The sequence below is a fragment of the Castanea sativa genome, chromosome 1 (genome assembly GCF_040712315.1).
Source record: "Castanea sativa cultivar Marrone di Chiusa Pesio chromosome 1, ASM4071231v1".
Classification (NCBI taxonomy): domain Eukaryota; kingdom Viridiplantae; phylum Streptophyta; class Magnoliopsida; order Fagales; family Fagaceae; genus Castanea; species Castanea sativa.
The window spans coordinates 55591380-55612846 of NC_134013.1; the positions used below are offsets into that span (position 1 = coordinate 55591380).

At 33.9% G+C, this 21467-nt stretch overlaps 2 protein-coding genes across 2 annotated transcripts; one reads left to right on the forward strand and one right to left on the reverse strand.

The window, feature by feature from the left end:
• Positions 1-3662: 3662 nt before the first annotated feature.
• Positions 3663-10498, forward strand: LOC142625912 (BTB/POZ domain and ankyrin repeat-containing protein NPR1-like). The gene is made up of 4 exons (XM_075799669.1): positions 3663-4526; positions 5541-6288; positions 9455-9655; positions 9948-10498. The coding sequence occupies exons 1-4, from the start codon at positions 3978-3980 to the stop codon at positions 10214-10216; spliced, it is 1767 nt and encodes a 588-aa protein (XP_075655784.1). The 5' UTR covers positions 3663-3977; the 3' UTR covers positions 10217-10498.
• A 2628-nt stretch (positions 10499-13126) lies between these two features.
• Positions 13127-15545, reverse strand: LOC142605848 (heat shock factor protein HSF30-like). The gene is made up of 3 exons (XM_075777278.1): positions 14873-15545; positions 13748-14592; positions 13127-13448 (listed from the first exon to the last, which is right to left on the reverse strand). The coding sequence occupies exons 1-2, from the start codon at positions 15425-15427 to the stop codon at positions 13756-13758; spliced, it is 1392 nt and encodes a 463-aa protein (XP_075633393.1). The 5' UTR covers positions 15428-15545; the 3' UTR covers positions 13127-13448; positions 13748-13755.
• Between the last annotated feature and the right edge of the window lie 5922 nt (positions 15546-21467).

Sequence of the window (21467 nt, forward strand, 5' to 3'; positions counted from 1 at the left end):
TTAAACTTTTTCTAAAAATTTTATTAACAAATGCTCTTTTTTTTTAATAGAAAATTATTAACAAATACTTTACTTAAAAGATTATTTTATTATTTTATCCTTATAAGTTAAGCATTAGTACTAGGGGTGTAAAATCCCCAAAATTACTATTTTAGCAACTGACCATTTAAAAAAGAGCTTTAATCGGGTATGTATACCTACAAATTTTTAGCATTTGTAAACAGTGAGTACTTATATTTACAACTTACTGTTCATAAATTTGTATACTCAAAAACTATATTTTATTCACTCTCTCTCTCTCTCTTAGCTTTCCCTTGCGATTTTGGGTAGAGATCCCAATTCTCCCTTCCAATTTTGGGTAGGGATATAGGTTGGTGGCATAGATTAGATTTGGGTCAGTAATTGTGGTTAGAGTTCGAGTTGGTGATTGTGGTTGTTGTTTGGGTCAGGCGTTTGGGTGATGTTTGGATAGTGTTTGGGTTGGAGTTTGGGCGGCAATTGGGTTATCATTTGGATTGGCATTTGGGCAACAATTGAGCCAAAGTGGGTCGTTGGGTGTTTTGGTGGTGGTGGTGGTTCGGATTTTCAATGGTAATGGTTGGTTGGTTCGGTGGTTGGTGGTGGCAATTTTTTTTTGTTGTTGGTAATTTTGGGTATGGGTGTAGTTGTTCAGATTTGGGTATGGGTATGTGGTTGTTTTGATTTAGGTGTGATGATGTGGTTGTTTCGATTTAGGTGTGGTGATGTGGTTGTTTCGATTTGTTCCGATGGGTTTGTGGTGAGTGGTGGAATGGTGGAGTGGTGGGTGGTAGATGGGTTTGTTGTTTTGACTTTGTGGTTTTGGTGGTGTTTGTTGATTGTGGCATGGTGGTGGTGTGGTTTTTGTTGGTAGTTTCAATGGTTGGGTGGGTTTGGTTGGTGAGTCGTGGAGGAGCTAGGTTTGGGTTTGAGTTTAGGTTATGGGAGTGATTGAGAAAGAGAGAGATAGAGAGAAAGAGAGAGGAGAGATGGAAGAGGAGAAAGAGATGGAAGGGAAAAGAGATATATGTATGTAGTTTTATATTTATTCTATTAGGTAGTTTATATTATTATATTGGACTGAATATAAAAATAGGACAAAACTTAGGTACAGTACTTTAAGTGCTATTTCTTAGGTTTCCATCTTAGGATTTAGCCATGTGGCTATATAGCTAAAAAATACATTTTTATCTCAAAGAAAAAATCCACATGGCAGAACCTTAAGAGATGAACCTAAAGAACAGCACACAAGTACTGTATCTAAGTTTTGTCCATAAAAATAAAAACTAGGATATTGGGTGTATTATAAAAGGATTCAGATCCTCTAGAGTTCTTAGGGTACTCTACCAGTAGAGTTCATTAAATCCTAACCACTCTTTAATGATTTAATGGTTTAGATTCTGCCATGTCAGCATTTCATTAATGATATTCTTAAAATAATAAAATAATGTTGTAAACAAAACAATTAAGATGATTGTTAATGAAATGCTGACATGGCAGAATCTAGACCATTAAATCATTAAAGAGTGGTTAGGATTTAATGAACTCTACTTGGTAGAGTACCCTAGGAACTCTAGAGGATCTGAATCCATTATAAAATGAGTTTATAAAATAAATAAAATAGTGTTTAAGGAGATAAAAGAAGTTTTTTTATTAATTTTTTTTTTTTTAACATTCTCGTGTGTTGATGCTCTTATAAATTAATAGTAATTAATTATGAAGACAAAAAAAATTTTCACCAAAAAGTCCAAACTTTCCACTTATTAGAGTAATTTAATGGAAGGCTTTTATGACAGTGGAGTGTGGACAACCGGACATTACCTGTTTGCTTTTTTAAAACGTGTACATTAAGCTCATCAAATTGTGGATGTTACTTACTTATGTAAAATAATTGATATAAAATGAGTGGAAGAAAATATTTGCTTTTTAAATAAATCTTGGAAGCATTTCTTTTTTAAATTGAAGGGAAAACAAAAGATGAAAAATTAGTAAGATACATGAAAACCGTTTCTATCCATCTTTCCCTCTCTCTCTCTTTTCATTTTATTTTTATTTATTTATTTAAACAAACAAAGAATGGATCCTTTCTCTTCTTTGTCTCCCCTCTTGGTCTGTAGTTTTAGTTTCTAAATAAAAATGAGTTTAGTTAACGAATCTCATTAAGGTATTTGTTAATGAACTACTTTAGAAAAATTTTGATACCACTTTAATGGAAAAATATAAAAACTTATTAAAAATCAGTTTTTTTAGTATAAAAAAACTTCTAAAAATATAGCATAAACCAATGTCCTTTATTCATTAACTTTTCCTAATAAAAATTAAGAAAATGGTCAATTTTTAGTAGGCCATACTTTTGAACAAAGTCTCATTCTTAACATGCATTATTTTATCAATGAAAAATGCAATATTTACAACATTGTCATAACAAATTTTTAAGTGTCAGGTCGTTATAGGCTGTTATGGGTGAGCAAAAAAGTAATTTAAGTTATAAATTTAAATTAGAACTAATAATAACTTACCAACTATGATTTGTTATAAAAATATTGTAAACGGAACATTTTTCTTTCTTAGGATCTGTTTGAGGTTCGCTTATTTTGGTGAAACTGAAAACTTTTTCTAAAAATACTGTAAATAAAGGTAAAAATTAGCTAAAATAGTACAGTGAGACTCATAAATAGTACAAAAAAGTGCAGTAAAACCCATGAATAGTTCAAAAAAAAGTTGAATAGTAATATAAGTTGGCAAAAATAATATTGTCAAACAAGTACTTAATCTCGGCCTTAAGATCGGAGCTTAATCCACTATCAGTGCTAAAGAATGCAAATAAACTTTTTTTTTTTTTCATAATTAGAGTAAACAAATTTTCGCGGGACCACTTCCTACTTAAGTCCTCAAAGCATCAAATTGCCACTTTATGATTGAAACAGAAATGATGGTTATGGTTCCAGGGTTTGAAAAGTGAAAAGATCTACATAAACCTAAAATATATATATATATATATATATATATATATATATATATATATTATAATTCAATTGTTATTATTTTGTAAACAATATGAGTGAACTACAAGATTCTTAAAAGAAACTTGCAAAATTTATGAATTATTTTTTTATAAAACAATCTTAGGACCACAATAAACTAAAAGTTCTAAAAAAAAAATTGTAACAATAAACTAAAAGTTTTGAAAAAAGAAATTATAAATTCAAGTAAAAGTAACAAACGGTCCATCATTATCTATCGCATAAAATAAAATTTTAAAAATAGGTGTCAAATTGATTACAACTCTTTTAATATCTCTCAAATTAAATTTTTATGGGAGAAGTTAATGGATGCCTTAAAGGGTATTGTTTTAAGAAGTTCTGTTTTAAAAAAAATCATGAAAAAAGAAAAAAAAAAGTTAATTATTTTCACAATTTTTTATATTTTTCTAAAAATAATATTAAAATTTTCTTAAAATAACATATTGACAAATGTGAGGGCACAATAACTTAAACTATTTTTCATTACATGTAAATCCCAACTCTCCCAAGGTTAGCTCTTTTTTTTTTCTTTTTTTTTTTTGGTCTAAAAGTTGAACTAATAAATTATATTCTCGTTTATCAAAAAAATAAATTATATTCTCCAATAACAGTTTAAAGTTTAAACTAAATTTTCAGTCACCTTCGTCACCCAAGGTTCCCAGCTGTTGTCAACTCCATTTCTGTCTCTCTCATTTGACTTCCTCAACCTCTGCAAATCCACGCCAAAACACAAGGCCTTGGAAAGGCCTTTTTCCTTTGTTTCTCTCTCTCTCTCTCTCTCTCTCTCACTTGCTATTAATAGATACTCTACCCTTTCACAGTCTCTCTGCATATCTCTCATTCTCAACATTCTTTTATACAAACACCATCTCTGTCTCTCTCTCAATTTCAATGTCTTTCCATTTTAAATAGCCTCTCTCTCTCTCTCTCTCTTTGATGGATTACAAAATGGGTTTTTCGGATTCAAACGAAATAAGCAACGGCAGTAGCATATGCTGCGTAGCCACGGCCGCAGCCACAAACGCCGAAACGCTCTCCTCCTCCGACCACCCTTCTTCACCACCCGATATCTCCGCCCTCCGCCGCCTCTCCCAAAACCTCGAATCCCTCTTCAACGACTCCTCCTCCTCCTCCTCAGACCGATTCGCGGACGCCAAGATCCTAGTCGGAACCGAACAAGTCGCCGTCCACCGCTGTCTCCTCGCGGCGCGAAGCCCTTTCTTCAAGAACGCCTTCTCCAATTCCAAAGAGGTGGAGCTGAAGCTGAAGGACCTAGCCAAAGATCACGAGGTCGGTCTCGATGCTCTCCTGGCCGTCTTGGCTTACTTGTATAGCGGCAAGGTCAGACCTTTACCCAAAGGCGTTTGCGTTTGCGTCGACGATGATTGCTCTCACGAAGCTTGTAGGCCCGCCGTTGATTTCATGGTCGAGGTTCTCTATGCTTCTTTCACTTTTCAAGTCTCTGAATTGGTCGCTCTTTATCAGGTAATCTCTTTTTACTGTGCAATTTGCTCCATTGAGAAAGTTTTGAAATTGTATTTCATTTTTCGTTTCTGTATAAAGTTTTAATTTTTTTTTTATTACTTTTAATTAGTACTCAATTATTAAGAATTTGAGTTTGATCAAATTAAATTGCCAGCAAGCCATTTACGTAGCCTAGTGTTTGTTGCTTAGAGCATTCTACAGTGTCTTGTTCTTTTGTTAATAAAATGTTTTTGGATTCTACCATAAAAAAGTTTGAGAGATTGATTCCTGGACTCGAACTTATGGCTGTTGTTTTTGGTGGAAGACACTTTTCATCGCATCATGAGGATTTGAAGTTTATGTGATGACATTGGCTTGAATGTGATATGCATAAGTAGAACTCTTTATCATTAGTCATTAATGTTATGTTTGGAAGTTTGGAGAGGAGAGGAGAGGAGAGGGGAATGGTTATCTTCTATTGTTTGGATGTTTTTAAAATTAAGCAAGGGAGAGGGGAATAATTAGCTTTTTCATAGTTTGTAATTTTGTTAATATGGTAAGGGAAAATTTAGTAATTCATTTGATCAAGTATTTTTATGCTTTACTCTCCCTCTAAATCTCTTTAATTTGGGGAAATTAAAAATGAAGGGTTAGAAGTAGTTAGAACCCCTTCAAATCCCTCCCTCTCCTTCTTTAAAAAACATCCAAACAAGTTAATTTAAAAAAACTATAAGTTTGGATTTACCCGCCAAAAAGGGCCACAATGGTTTTTATTTGTCTCTTTTGTGTTGTTTTAATGCAGGAACTGTCTTACTTTGGAACTTTTACTTCCCTGAGATTGATGTAATAGTAAATTTATTCCATGTTTGAATTCCTTGGAACATTAGTATTATAAGTTTTTGTTTTTTTTTTGGCTGAACATTAGTATTATAAGTTGGAATGTTCTGCTTTGCTACCGCTAATTAGATTTTTTTTTTCACTTCTTGTTTTGATTTCTCCTCTGAATATTTTGTTAGCTCTCGTCTTTGATTGCAGAGGCACCTGCTAGACATTATTGACAAGGTTTCAATGGACGACATTTTGGTGGTTCTATCTGTTGCAAACATGTGCAGTAAAGCATGTGAAAGATTGCTGTTTAGGTGTATTGAGATTATTGTCAAATCTAGTGTTGATATCATTACTCTTGATAAAGCTCTTCCTCAAGAAATTGTCAAAAATGTCATGGATTCACGTAAGGAACTTGGCTTGGACACGCCTGAAAGCAACAGTTTTCCAGATAAACATATAAAGAGAATACATAGAGCCCTGGATTCAGATGATGTTGAATTAGTCAGATTGTTGCTGAGAGAGGCTCATACTACTCTAGATGATGCATTTGCTCTCCACTATGCTGTGGCATACTGTGATGCAAAGACAACAACAGAGCTCCTTGATCTAGCACTTGCTGATGTTAACAAAAGGAATCTAAGGGGCTATACCGTGCTGCATGTTGCCGCAATGCGGAAGGAACCTAAGATCATAGTATCCCTCCTAACGAAGGGAGCCAGACCATCAGACCTTACATTAGATGGTAGAAAGGCGCTTCAGATCTCAAAGCGGCTCACTAAGGCTGTGGATTATAATAAGTCCACTGAGGAAGGAAAAGCTTCTCCTAAGGATCGGTTATGTATAGAGATATTGGAGCAAGCAGAAAGTAGAGATCCATTGCTAGGAGATGCTTCTCATTCCCTTGCTATAGCAGGTGATGATCTCCGTATGAAGTTGTTGTACCTCGAAAATAGAGGTTAGTCTGCCATTTCTTTTCTTAATTTTGCATTTGAGTTTCTTAGCTGTTCGTACAAATCATAGTCCTTCTTCTTAAAATATATATATATATATATATATATATAGATTTCAGTTTCTAAGATTCAACTTCAATAGATGATTTCCATATGAAGTTGTTGGACTTCCTTCAATTGTGCTGAGTATGTGACACATGCAACCTATTGCTGCAGTTCCTGCTAATCTATTCTAAGTTTGCAAGACGTTTTGTAGTGTTTCTAAGATGACGATGATGGGCATAGATAGATGGCTTACGCCACACCCCCCTTCCCCCCCTCCTCTCCTCTTACTGGTGGAACACCGAGCAAGTAACTGTTAAGTGTAGTATTCAGTCAACCAATGTTCACAGTAAAAAATTGATCTTGATTTCCAGTCAGCAAACTGAAGTAGAGTTTTCATTTGATTTCCTACTCCCTTCTTCACTTCATTCAATCTCGAATTCCTAGGGGTGGAGGTAGTGACAGGCTTTGTTGGTGCCTCAATGGAAGTGGGAAGTTTGACGTTCGGTTTTTCTATCATAAGATTCGAAATGTAACTCTTTCTACTTTCCCTTGGAAGGGCATTTGGAAAGTAAAGGTTCCTAAAAGGGTGACATTCTTTATATGGACAATAGCTTATGATCTGATTCTAACTTTGGATAATCTTATGCTCCGTGGTCGCACTTTGGCGAATTGTTGTTGTATGTGTTGTTATAATGAAGAATCTGTGGATCACCTGCTGATTTCCTGTCTGGTAGCTCATTCTTTGTGGATGCATATGCTTTGGTTGTTTGGGATTGACTGGGTCATGTTGGGTTCAATTGCAAACTTATTTTTTTGTTGGTATCATTGGCTTGGGAAACATAATTCTGATATTTGGAATTTGGTTCCGGGTTTTTTAATGTGGACTATTTGGACTGAACGGAATCAGCTTTCTTTTGAGTATATTGGGAAATCTCTAGCTCAATTGTTAGATTTATACCAACGGACTCTCTTTGATTGGCAGCCTACACCCCCCCCCCCCCCCTCTTACTGGTGGAATGTTGCAAGTAACTATTAAGTGTAGTATTCAGTCAACCAATGTTCACAGTAAAAAATTGATCTTGATTTCTAGTCAGCAAACTGAAGTAGGGTTTTCATTTTTTATTTTATAAATTGATTTCCTACTCCCTTCTTCACCTCATTCAATCTAGAATTCCTAGGGGTAGAGGTAGTGACAAGCTTTGTTGGCGCCTCAATGGAAGTGAGAAGTTTGACATTTGGTTTTTCTATCATAAGATTCGAAATGTAACTCTTTCTACTTTCCCTTGGAAGGGCATTTGGAAAGTAAAGGTTCCTAAAAGGGTGACATTCTTTATGTGGATAGCAGCTTATGGCCAGATTCTAACTTTGGATAAACTTATGCTCTCTAGTCGCACTTTGGCGAATCGTTGTTGTATGTGTTCTTGTAAAGAGGAATTTGTGGATCACCTGCTGATTTCCTGTCCCGTAGCTCATTCTTTGTGGATGCATATGCTTCGGTTGTTTGGGATTGATTGGGTCATGTCAGGTTCAGTTGCAAACTTATTTTTTTGTTGGTATCATTGGCGTGGGAAACATAATTTTGATATTTGGAATTTGGTTTCGGGTTGTTTAATGTGGACTATTTAGACTGAACGGAATTAGTGTTCTTTTGAGGATAATGGGAAATCTTTGGCTCAGTTGTTAGATTTATGCCAATAGACCCTTTTTGATTGGTCTTGGTGTTGGGGTCCCTCGGATTGTTCTACACTTACGGATTTTCTTGTCTCTTAGAATTGCTTAGTGTCTGTTTGTTGCTTTTTTCTTCCTTTATCTCTTTGTTCACTATTGTGAACCTTGTGTATTTTTCATGCTATTCCTTCTTTGACAATATTTTTTCTTACCTATCAAAAAAAATATTTTATAAATTGATAATTCTTGACTTGAATGAGAACACTTACCATGTTTTCAACACCCTTGATGGGAGTAGTAATTTACATTTATTTCCTTGCCAGGGTTGGTTAAGAAGATAAGTTACAGCAATTGGCTACTGCTTCTCCCTCTTGATAATCCTACAAAGTAAAATATACCTAATAATAATAATTTCCAGTTGTTATTGGGACAGGGTTCGGAGATAAATATTTTCCATGTTTTGTGTTAATATGGCCCTTCAGTTAACCATTTTTGGTATTCCATTAATCCAATTTTTTTCAACTGGAATTTAGTGTGAAAGGCATACTTTAACTTGTTACTTTTTCCTGTCCTCTTGGCTTTATATAGTCTTCCACATATTGTGGCATCTTATGCTATTTTATGTTGGTCTTGATGACTCTTTCATCAAAAGATTTATCTGTTTGATGTTTGGATGATTTACCTGTGCTTGCCCCTTTTTTCAAAGTTCTTTCAAAGAAAACAAATCTTTCAGTTAGAATAAATGCTTAATGGTGGTTAGAAGCCTGTGTTCTCTTTCAATTATACAAAGGGAAGTAGCTAGAATCCAATTTAAGCCATTGGAAGGGGGCAGAGCATTTTGATCATATTGACCCTGTCATATGTATGGCTATTAGCTTTATTAGGGATACCATAAATAATGTCCTAGTGCTTATGCAAGGATGCATTTCTTTTGAAGAACATGCTGCTGCTGTTATGGATTCTTGCCTTCAAAATTCTTTGCTTCCATCTTCATTAACTATTCCTTATTAGCAATTCGAGTGTCTTATTTGGGAAATTACTCCATATATCACCTTCATTTTTCTCTCTGATCAATTTCCTAGTCGTAGTAAGGCAAGAATCAAGATAATGCTACCATAACTGTATTATTCTTGTTGTCTTTCACCCTAGGCTTGCTAAAGGATGATGCAATAAATTAGAATTTTTATAGAAAAAACCAGGAGGATTGTTTGGCCAGGCTAGCTCAAATAAGAATAAGTTTTCTTGATTTTGTGATTGTCAATATTTAATCTTGTATTTACTAACATGGTACTAGGGAATGGGATTTCTTTTTTTCAGCTCCATTTACCTAGTACTTAATAATCCCATGGAAGTTGAGCTGGTTATTATGAAAAGGCTCTTGGTTAAATTCAGTATCTGTGGTTTGAAACAGTTTTTTGATGATTATGCTATTAAATATTGATTGTTAATACTTGACAGTTGGACTGGCAAAACTTCTTTTCCCGGTGGAAGCAAAAGTTGCAATGGATATTGCTCAAGTTGATGGCACTGCTGAGTTTCCATTAGCCATGAAGTCTAAGAATCTGCATGATGCCCGGAGAACAACTGTAGACTTAAATGAAGCACCGTTCAAAATTCAAGAAGAGCATCTAATTAGGATGAAAGCACTCTCCAGAACTGGTAATGATGCCTCATATTCCTATATACGCCTGCATGATTATATCTTTTGTTTCCTTATAACGACAAAAGTTTGATCTATCTTACATTCATACTTTGCAAAAAAACTCACCCAGATGTGCCCCTTCAGATTGGAACTTAAAAGAATTATATTGTGTAGATGTTATATTTGAAATTATGAGACAGATCCTGTCACCTAATTTTGCTGTTTCTTACAATCGCTCTAATCTAATGGGACTTCCATTATTGTTCTTTTCGTAAACATGCCTGATTTTCTCATCCTTAACTTGAGCAGTGGAACTTGGAAAACGCTTCTTCCCTCGTTGCTCGAAAGTCCTTAATAAGATAATGGATGATGATGATATATCACAACTAGCATACGTAGGGAACGACACTCCAGACGAACGAAAATTAAAGAGACAAAGATATATGGAGCTCCAAGAAGTTCTAATTAAGGCATTCAATGAAGATAAGCAGGAGTTTGATAGGTCTGCCATATCATCTTCATCATCTTCATCCATTGGAGTTATGAAGCCTAATGGTAAGCTTACCATCAAGAAATAAATATGTCAAAATATAAGATGTGATATGCTTCTTTTTGTTATTGTAATCATATTCATATAGTTCCATTTCACCTTTTTTTTTCTCCCCTTGTATTATAAAAGTCTGTATTTAATTGATTGTAGGAGGGAGACTGGGTTGTCGTAGTTGTATTCTAGACTCTAGAGTCGTGGTTTCACATTTCAGTGCCCGTTTTCTGGGGTTTTAACTTTTATTTTGATACTCACCCGCACCATTTTGGTCTATATAAAGAAAATTAAGAAAAGTGTACAGTTCATATACTAATTTGGTGCTATGACAAATACCAATAAAAACAAAAATTGGTGCTTGTAATTGACTGTACTTTCACTGTTAACGAAAAAAAAAAATGGTGCTTTTAGAATAGTCATTTTGGGTTAAATCATTCGGACAGAGTCTAGATATGTCCCTAGTCAAAGAGCTCATTTCCAAAACATTATTTGTGTTCGTATTTCCTCCTTTGGGCAACAAAATCTTATCTAAACCAACTTTAGTCACATCTTGTCTTAAGATTAAGACCCACCAACTATATATTAATATTATTGTACAACTATGTGTTGTGAAACAAGTGGCTCCCAATTTCGAGCACAGATGCATTTTTTTTTTCTTTTTTGAAATTTCTAGTGAAGATCTACAATCATTTCATTTGGCTCCAATTAGTTGGGATAACATTTTTATTTAGAGTTAGTAAGGGACATCGAACACATTATCAAAAGGATTAAAATCATGTAAACATTAAAGTTCACGAATATCTTATAAAAATAATATAAAGTTCACCACTAAGCAGATAAGCGTCTTCATCATATAGTTTTGGTGTCCCTAAAATATAATTTAAATTAAGGGACATCACCATTGCTGGTGCTACGCTTTACAGCATTCATCTTTCATCGTGCAACACAAGTCTATGTATTTCTTTCATCGTGCAACACAAGTCAAGTCTATATATTTCTTTCTTCGTGCAAGAGCCTAAAGTCAACATTGAGTCACCACTCCCTAGGTCCATAAATATACTTAGAAACAAAGCAAGCAGACAACAATACAATACCATTCGTGTAAATTAGTCAAGCACTAATCGCCGTAAAGTTTTAAAACAGTGCTGCACATTATTAGTTGAAGCTGCAGGATCAAGCACTACTACTGTATATCTAAATGGAAACTTCGAAGCATTAGGGTGGTAAAACAATTAATTAGTCTATTATAAATTTAACGGAACACTAACAAGTAATTACTCAGATTGTTTCAATGTACGTTAATGTTTTTTTCCCTAGAAAATGATCCATTTAATATATATATATGGAGAGAGAGAGAGAGAGATTATCTACTAAAAAAATATATTTTTCCAGTTGATCATAGATAGTTTTCCTTTGATTTATTTTTTTAATACTATCATACGGTAGAAATTAGAAAGCATGAAAACTATATGCACATTAAGTTTAACTATATGCCCCTTAGGTTTTCCATTGAAACAAAGTGAAACAAAGTATTATTGGTTTTTCATTAGTGAAACAAATAATTATTTCCATGAAACAAATTACCATTGGTTTTCCATTAGTGAAACAAATAATTATTTCCATTGAAACAAAGTATTATTAGTTTTCATTAGTAATATTAGTGAATCAAATAATTATTTCCATTGAAACAAAGTACTACTGGTTTTTTATAAGTACTTTAGCATTGGTTTTTGTAATTATTTTACCAATGGTTTTTGTAATTATTTCCATTAAAACAAAGTACTATTGGTTTTCCATTAGTACTGTCTTAGAGTACTAATTTTCCATTTTCACACATAGGTCCGTTTGAAATCTGTTTATTTTACTAAAATTACTATAGATAAAAGTAAAAATTAGTTGAAATAATACAGTGTGACTCATGAATAGTACCAAAAATATATAGTGAGATCTATGAATAATACAAAAAATAAGCCGAATAGTAAAATAAGTTGACAAAAATAAATTTTGCTAATCACACATAAATAGTAATCGTAGCCATCTCTTTAGACAAATTTATAATAGGATTTTACCATTGTTATTGATTCCGTTCCGTTCCGGCCAGAACGGCCGGAATTTTTCGTTCCGGTATGCAAACCGGTACCAGGATACCCAACGTTCCACCTCGGGCCAGATTTCGGGCCATTCCGATCCATTCCGGCCGAGATGTGAATTCCGGCTGGTACATGATTTGGCCTATGGAAAAAAAAAATTTTATTATTTGATGGCTAATATTATGTTATAAATTTTGTTGGCTTATTAGTTATTAATTATTATGTGCTTATGTAATGAGTAATGACTTGTTATAAATCTTCTTATTATTTGATGTTGTATTAAGGTTTAAGACATAAGAGTTAAGACTAAATGTTTTATATTATTTGATATTTAGTTATTGTCTTCTAAATCTTCTTATTGTGTGATGTTAAATAGATGTTATATTGATGTTTAAGACTTAAGAGTTAAGACTAAATGATTTGTATTATTTGAAATTTAGTTATTTATTTATTAGAATTGACAATTTTATGTTTTACAAGAATATATATAATTTAATTTTTAGGAACCCGAAACACCTTAAAACGGTACGCCGAAATCGGCCGGTACCGAAATATTCCATTCCACTGGACAAACCGAAACGGGGTCCGAAACGGTATTAATAATAATGGATTTTAAAAATGTGTGCTCTAAAGGCACACAATAACATACTATTTTTGAAAAATGTTTTATCAGAAATTGAAAACGTTTTACAGCTTTTTCAATTTTTCATAAAATGTTTCTAAAAATAGATAACTTAATGTGTGACTTCAGGGCACATATTAACCGGACCCTTTATAATAATAAAATTCAAATTCATGTGAAATAGTGAATCCTAGCGATCGCCGGCCGGTCAAATTCATAATAGGGTCCAACATTCACGTGAAAAGACAGAACATTGCTCCTAGAATAATTTTGCCACTTCAAATCCATGAATTCCACTGATAAGACAGACCAAGCTATGCAGCACTGGCATATAACAATACATAGCAGTTATGACTTTCTACAACACAAAATAGTATACGACCTTAAGAAAGAAGAAAAAGTAGATAGGAAGTATGAACATCTGTAGTAACTAACATGCCATCACTGTCTACACCCAATAGGGATTAGGAATTCCTGCTATCAGCTGCAACTCTACACCGCTGATGAAGTAGCAACAGCTCTCTCAACATACACTTGCAACCTTCTTTATGTGCCTATATCACAAAATTGTAATATGATATCGTGTTAGGGTGTTAGGCAAATCACAGAGTTAATCCCAAAGGATTGGTTTTAGTAATTTCCTAGCCTCATATGATCAATGAAGTCCTGGATTCAAATCTCCTAAAGGACTCCTTGTAATTACTCGGTGGATGTAGAATTGGGGAAGTACGTACACTTATCCAAGAGATTCATAGTCAGATATTCTAAGAGACTGTATTCCCAGGTTAGAGTAAAAAAGAAATCAAATTACAGAATTGGACAGGAAGAGCAGTCAAGACACACTAAGATATACCTGTGAACTTATGTCATCGACCCAATACAAGCAGCTGGCTCCACCAGTCCACTTACAAAGCCACCCCAATCAGGTGGCTTGGCAATCAAATCCTCCAACTCAGAATAGAATTGAGAGTCATTCATGGTGAAATCTTCATCAACAATCGAATTGTCCTCCATTAGTTTCTCCGACATGACATTATAAACCGATGACATTTCTGGAGGAGTGCTTGTTCCAGGCATCACATTGACCTTCTGATCCTGAAGAGGACTGCACAATACATCATCCACGGGAGCTGGGAAGGGTGTTTGTAATGGAAAAGTATCCACACCTTCTTGCAATATATCAGTTAGAACTGTCACCAAGTCTCCCTGAACTTCGCTTCTCCCATTAACACCAAGGCTGGTGTCAATGGCCTCAAGCAAGCTTTCATGGCCTTGAGTTGCTAGCAATCTACGTCTCTTGCTAATCTCGCCCCCATTCAGCTCTCTCTTAAGCTTTCTCTTCTGGATTAACTGGTGAGCAAAGTTGGGGTTTCTGGTTACTTTGGTGAGAAACAAGAGCATCTTTTGTTGCCTACACTCTGCATATCGAATGCGATCTTCAACAGCGGCGAGTTGATTGTGTGAGTCCTCTTCTCGTTGTCTCAGCTTCAAGATTTCCACTTGCAATACATTCTGATCCTTCCTCAGACTCTCAAGTTCAATCTCCACCCCAGGTTTCCTCAATTTCAAACTTACTACTCCATGTTCCTGCTTATTCAATCGATTCCTCCTCTTTATGTTCTTCAGCAAATGCCTCTTCCCACTTTGAAACTCTTCATTTGCAAACTTCCACATATACGTATCAATCTTCTTGAAACCCTTCACCCATATAATTAGTCCACCATCAAAACCCCCCATCAGCAACAAAACCAATCACAAAAATCTAAGCACATAAAATAAAATAAAAATTTAAGTCTATATAAAAGAAATAAAAACTTTTACAATCACCACAAATTCACAAACACTAACTACTTTTCCAGCAAAACCCATGTGGAATATAGTTAAAAACACACACACACACACACACACACAAAAAAAGAACATTGGTTACAAATTAGAGTAGTTTGAAGAAAAAAGAAATTTAGAAATTGCAACTTACATAAGTATTGAGCTGGCGAATGAAGCTAGAGAAGTTCTTGTGCTTGAAATACCTAGGAAGCAGCTCTTCAGCAAAAACATGCTCGTCCCAAACAATGAAGCTGTCCCGTGTCTCGCTCCACGACACGACCGTATTGGTATCTGGGTCTTCCACCATGTCGAAAATCTTCTTCAGAAACGGTGGTGGACCTTGTTCGTGTAGACCCTCCATCGGCTTCGGAGTTGAGAATTCAGTATCTTCTTCTTCTTCATCATCTTCTTCCTCTTCCTCTTCCTCTTCTTCTTTGAAATTGATCACCTCGGTCTCTTGGGCCAGTGTTAGAGTCGGCGGAGCTGTGTCGTTTAGTAGTTCTTCAGGGACTACTACTTCCCCGGAATCAGCTGGAATGTGATGAAGCGGTGTCGTTTGTTCCTTTTCTTCTTCTTCTACTTGTTCTACTTTGACTGTGACCACTGGTTCTTTCATTGTTGTCTCTATTTCCTCAACGGGCTCTGGGAATGATAAAATTGGATCGCCGCCACCACCGCCGTAACAATCGTCAATTTCAGTAGCCATTTTTCTTTTGTAAACTTGTTTTTTTAGAGAGAAGAAGAGTTCTTTTATACACGGAACCTAGCATAGATAATTTAGAAGGAAGAGAATTGCAGACAGAGGTGTGAGTCTAACTTCCAAATAAGGAATGAGGGTGACTCGCCAGTCGCCACGTTTCATCGCTTTTTGAAGTTTTTGCCATTTGTGACTATTATGTGGACCAGACTTCATGTCCCCACCTAATCTTAACCCCTCAACTTTCTAGAAACTTCTCAATGACCCCTCTTGTTAACATTTTTATATTTTTGGAGGAGAGGGACTCTAAAATTAAATAAATAGATTACAATTCACCTTGTCTGGTACGTATCTATGGCGATCTAATTGAGAAACTTTCAGTTTTCATTTTTGATTTTGGAAGGGAAGACCATATATTATTAAGATGCCCATTATATTATTAAGATAATCCATCTCCAACTGAACAAAAAGAATGTTATTGATTATTCTTGATATAAATTTATCTATACTGCGGAGCCTAACCATCTTTTCCAAGCTACATATAAAATCTTGAGGGGGTTGATTTAGTTGAAAGTTGAGTTAGGGTGTTCTAGCTTCCTCTAAATAAGTCGGAGGCCAAGCACATCCCCTCAATAAGGAGTGTCTGCATAAGTCCATTGTCTCTCACGTTAATATTCATTTCACTCTCCTACCTTCAATCATATTAAGTGCTATATGACTAGAGTCGCTATTTTACATGGGACAACAACCTATCCTCGTATTTTCTTAGCCAACTTCAGAGATGACGGTATGTTAGGTGTATTCCTATTTGGGAAGGCTCCCATACCCATCAGCCAACTTCTATAAATTCTACTCTAGTTAGAGGTACACACAACTCCTACCAAAACCCCATAAATATTTCTTCTCTAAAATCCTATTACTAACTTCATTGTGGGAGATCCTCTTCAATCCCCATTTTTTGGTCTTGGAAGTAATGAGTAGGTTTCATTTTCTTTCTTAATAGTTGCTTAATTCAGTGAATCAAAAACGACCAAGCACAACCTCAACTAGAGCCCTTTTTGCAGTTCCATAAAATCCAATTCTTCTACGGATAGACTTTCCAAAGTTTGGATTATAATAAACCATTATGATTTCATTCTATTAACTAGTTTTGTAATTTGTGGATAAATTATTGGTCCTTTTTCTTTTACCCAATTACAATTGTGTCTCACATGTTTTTTAATTGCTATATTTTAACTTTCTAAGATTTGGATCAAAGTGGAATTTTGCAAATATCACTACGAGGCTTAATCATGATCAGTCCTTTAAGATAAGAGGCAATAATAAAGCATATATACAAAACATCAATTCTGTGAACATTACGATATAATTTCAATCCCACTTTTAAGGAATCAAAATTAAACTCAGTGATTAAAAGTTTTCAGACTAAATTAAAGAAGGGTTAAATCATAATGATAAATTGTAATTAAAAAAAAATGTTGCACCATGTGGGAGTGTGCGAGTGTTACTTTTGGACTCATCTAAGAAGTTTAAAAATTGGGTGGCATCCATTATCCAAACCAAAATTATTAATTTTTTTTTTTTGAAAAGGAAAAAGGTGGTTTGCGCAGATAATCATCATCCCATGTCATATAATGATATATTATCACTTAGGTTTTTTGTAAGCTCATGGGTATCGCCAACACTAGAAGTGGAACCACATTTACAATTAGAGGGGCCAAGGACCCCGCAAATCTTAAAAATTTTTTGTAGAATAGGTGAAATCTATGCCTTAATTAGACTTTATAAGAAGTCCCCCCCCCCCCCCACCTGTCTGTGGGTGTATGACCCTTAATCTCTTGCATGGTTTAGTCTTTTAACTTTAAGGATACGTTTGATACACTGAATGAGGATTATGACAAAAATTATAATCTTTATTACTAATAATAAAGTGTGTTGTAATGTAATAACTAAATATATTCATTAGTTTGGTTGTGAGTAATAACATTAGAATGAAACTTAACATTCATTTTAGGAAATATCTTACTCATACAATTATATCTCCTTAAAAATTGTTATTTTTAAATTTAAGAGAGATATATGTTATTTTTTATAATTTTTTATTTTTATAATTGTTATGTATATGGAAAGTTTGCTTATTTGAAAATATATTAAGTTTTGAAATTTTTGCAATTACTAAAGAATAGTTAATACAACCTTTTAAAGAGGAATAGTTATTCCTCATTTTGAAGAATAGCTATTTATAAGAAATGACTACTCCTTGTAATAAAAATATAACCAAACTAAAAAATAACTAAACCAAATGAACAACTTTTATATTACAGTACTAATTACAGTCTACCAAAAATGTCATAAATCTTTCACCACTCCCTCACAACACGTCAGCCACCCATAACTTTTAATAGCCTTCTAAGCTTAATTGAGCTTTTTCCCAAAACAACTTGCAGTTTCTACTTTCCAATCATCCAAAAACATTTCATCACCTTAACAAAACCAACCCCAAGAAACAAAAAATCATTTTCTTAACAAAGAGTTTTCTTATTTGAAGCTGAGTGAATCTTAAGAGGTGCAAAATTGTTGTTCTGCTTTTGCATCTCTATTTTAGTTCAATTTCTTTTTATTTATCTTATGGTTGTGGTTAATGGTTTTCTTTTTTAGTTCAGTTTCTAGTTATTTCAGAGGTATGAAAGTGATCTTAATTATATATTTTTTTTAAGTAATCTTATTTGGATGAATTTATATTCTATTTATTTTACGGTTGCAACTAGAAATTTGTTATATTTAATTTCTATTAATAAAATGTTCATGTAGATGTAGTCTAGTTTTATTATATAGTTATATATTCTTTCTGTGGACATTACAGACTTATAATTGTTCAAAAGAATAGAAGAAACTGGAGGAAAAAAACTACCTTAAGAAGCTCAATTGGTTGTTTTGCTTTATTAGTATTTTGACATCCAATAAGGAACACTAATAAAAAAAATTTCTAACAAAATCTTGCATATATTTATACGCGTAGTATTTTGAGATTTTTTTTCTTGAGATATTGCAAATCTAATGATGGTTTAGCCTTGGCTCCTAACAAAAACTTTGACTCCACTCTTACCGGTGCTGCGCATAGCAAGACATGTCACTATTCTGTCCTATTACCATATTTCTGCATTTTGGGGTATAGATCAGTATTCAAACTCACAAACTGTTCGCACTTTGTTTCATAATTATTAAAGGAAATGTTAACGAGTATCGGTATTGGTTAACATATTCCTTTTTGGATCTTGCTTAAGAAAAAAAAATTGTTAAAAAGAATTTCAAAATTGATAAAAGAAAGTATTACTAAAAGCTGTCAAAAACTGCCCCAAAATTTAAAAAGTTGCCAAAATCTGAAAAATTACCAAAAATTTTGTTGTTAACACAATCCAATTATTAATGAAATCAATACCGTCCTCCAATAGTTAAGTGCCACGGCTTTAAAATAATGTGGATAAGGAAAAGGAAAACAAAGTAAAACTTGTTGTCCTTTAGTTAGACTCGTCTGCGGACTTGGTAGTGACACTGCTTCGAGGACTAGCGGTCCTTAGATCCTGGACTTCCAACAATGTTTCAGACTCTTATCTCGACGGAACAAGTAAGATTTTTGACCATTGGATCTACATGTTTACAATATAAACGGTGAAGATGATGCGATTACTTGGGCTCCATATATTCTTGTCGGTTCCTGATCTGCATAGACGCCACGTGTCACGGTGATCCTTCAAAGTGTTCGGTGGCTCTGTCTTCATTGTTCATTGCTGATGATTGAGTATAGACAAGCATGGCATTGATGCAATAGTAATGAACGGTTGAAATTGAAATTTAGAAAAAATAATTTTCAACCTTAATTATTAATTAAAAAATATATATTAAAAAGAAGCAAAAAGTTAAAATTAAAAATGTAAAAAAATTTGTGAACGAGAGACATGGTGCACTTGCATAGAGCGATGAGAGTAGGTGTAGTGTGCCAAATCAAAAAAAAAAAAAAAAAAAAGAAGGTGTGCAGGTGCTGAGCTGTGCTACATTCTGACACTTTCCCAGTGCTGCTGACACTTCAGCCAATCATGTCGTGACACTGTGCTCTAAATATCTCATCGAAACAGAAGTGTCATACTAGTCAGTCCTTACTTGCAACAATGTCCGTACCATAACAGGAAAGTTTCCCAGAATTATTTGGTTGAGCATTGTTTTAGGACACCTAAAAATTATTAGCGACAGGCGAGTTGTTGTGTTTCGTGGAGGTGTAAACTTACCATTGAATCTCTATTATTCACAGTTTGCTATATTGTGGGTTGCTAGAAAAATTGTAGAATTTTTTGTGTCCTTAACATTTTCAATTTTGATCATTTCACAACTGATACATTCAATTTAAGTTACGCAGGTATGATTGGCACATTAGATAAATATTACATTATGAAAAGTAATCTTTAGCATTGAAAATAAAAAATATTGTAATGATATATATATATATATATATATATATATATAATTATTACTATTTATAAGGTTAGTCATTGACTCATTACGTATAGAAAACTTGTAAAAAATGGTTTATAAAGCAAATTCATATTTTAGGAAATATATTAATTTTAAAATATATTATATATACTAAGGAATAGCTATTAATCTATTGCTATCATTTGAAAGATGAATAACTTACCAATGTGCACCTTTGACGTGATGACCATCTTATTGGTACAAAGTTCTTGTAAGGCAAGAGGCAAAGGTCGTGGTTCAAGTATACCAGACAAACTTTTATGTTTTATATATTATTTTAAATAACCTTCTTAATAGAGAATAGTTAATTATAACTTGATTTGCTTTTGGAAACTTGTGAACTAAATTAATACACTTAATATTTTAGGGACTATGACTTTTGAGTGGAGTTGTGATGTGCTTTTATGTTAGAACTCATTTTCATTTTCCTTGTGTGTGTGTTTGTTTCTCAAAAAAGAAAAAAAAAATTAAGTAAGGGGCTGTTGGTTTTTGTGTTTCTATTACTTAGAACTCTGTTTTTATCACTTATAACTCAAAAATGGTAGGATCCACAAAAAGAAAGCTTGTTTGGATGTGTTTTCAAGTTTTGTTTCCATCACTCAATTCTAAGATTTTTGAGTGATAAGTTATGAAAACTGGAAACAAGTTTTAGATGTTTTCAAGTTATGGAAACTGAATTATGATGGCAATCTTGTAAATACACACAATGAGAAACCCACCAGCCGTAACTTTTGACTTCACTCTCCTATTTTCTTTTCTTTTCTTTTCTTTTTTCTTCTCCACTTTTCTTTCTTTTTGTCTCTCTTCTTTCTTTGTTCTTTAGTTCGTTCTTTCTTTCTTTCTTTTTTCCTTCCTTTTCGCCTTTCTCATCTCAATTCTTTATTTCTTGTTCTTTTCTTTTTTCTTCCTTTTCGCCTTTCTCATTTTAAACCCATAAAAAATCAAGAAACAAACTTTTCTTTCTCTGTTCTTCGCTGCAAGCATCAGTTCTTTCTTTCTTTTTTTTCTTCCTTTTCGCCTTTCTCACCTCAAACCCATAAAAACAATTAAGAAACAAGTAAGGCTCTAACCAAGTGCTCAGGTATGGGTCCCACAAAAAGTTGAAATATTTGAGTGATGTGAAGTGAAAACAGTGTGCCAAACGGGTGGGGTTTAGGAAATTGGGGTATTTTAATTGATGAGTGACGAAAATTGAGTGAGAAGCGATGGGTGATGGTTTTTAAAAAACCAAATAGCACCTAATTGTTCGACATTGCTTAAGAGAGTGTGTTGTGTGTAATATAACTTGTCCCTACCCTTCCTTAAAAGTTACTATGGCTTTTAAGTGGAGTTGTGGTGTGCCTTTATATTAGAATCCATTTTCATCACCATTGTGTGTGTGTTGTCACTGTTGTGTGTTTGTTTCTAAAAAAAAAAAAAAAAGATTTTAGGAACCAAATAAATAAATTAGCCAAAATCTTATACTATTTTCATAGTCAAGTGTGCGTTATCATTGTGCACCCTTGGTGCGGTGGTCACTCGA

Bases quoted from the DNA above. Each gene is read 5' to 3' on its own strand.
- LOC142625912 (XM_075799669.1), top strand. From the start codon at position 3,978: ATGGATTACAAAATGGGTTTTTCGGATTCAAACGAAATAAGCAACGGC. The intron at 6,289-9,454 runs GTTAGTCTGCCA...AATACTTGACAG, and splicing joins GTTGTACCTCGAAAATAGAG to TTGGACTGGCAAAACTTCTT. The intron at 9,656-9,947 runs GTAATGATGCCT...TAACTTGAGCAG, and splicing joins GAAAGCACTCTCCAGAACTG to TGGAACTTGGAAAACGCTTC.
- LOC142605848 (XM_075777278.1), bottom strand. From the start codon at position 15,427: ATGGCTACTGAAATTGACGATTGTTACGGCGGTGGTGGCGGCGATCCA. The intron at 14,593-14,872 runs GTAAGTTGCAAT...ATATGGGTGAAG, and splicing joins TTCGCCAGCTCAATACTTAT to GGTTTCAAGAAGATTGATAC.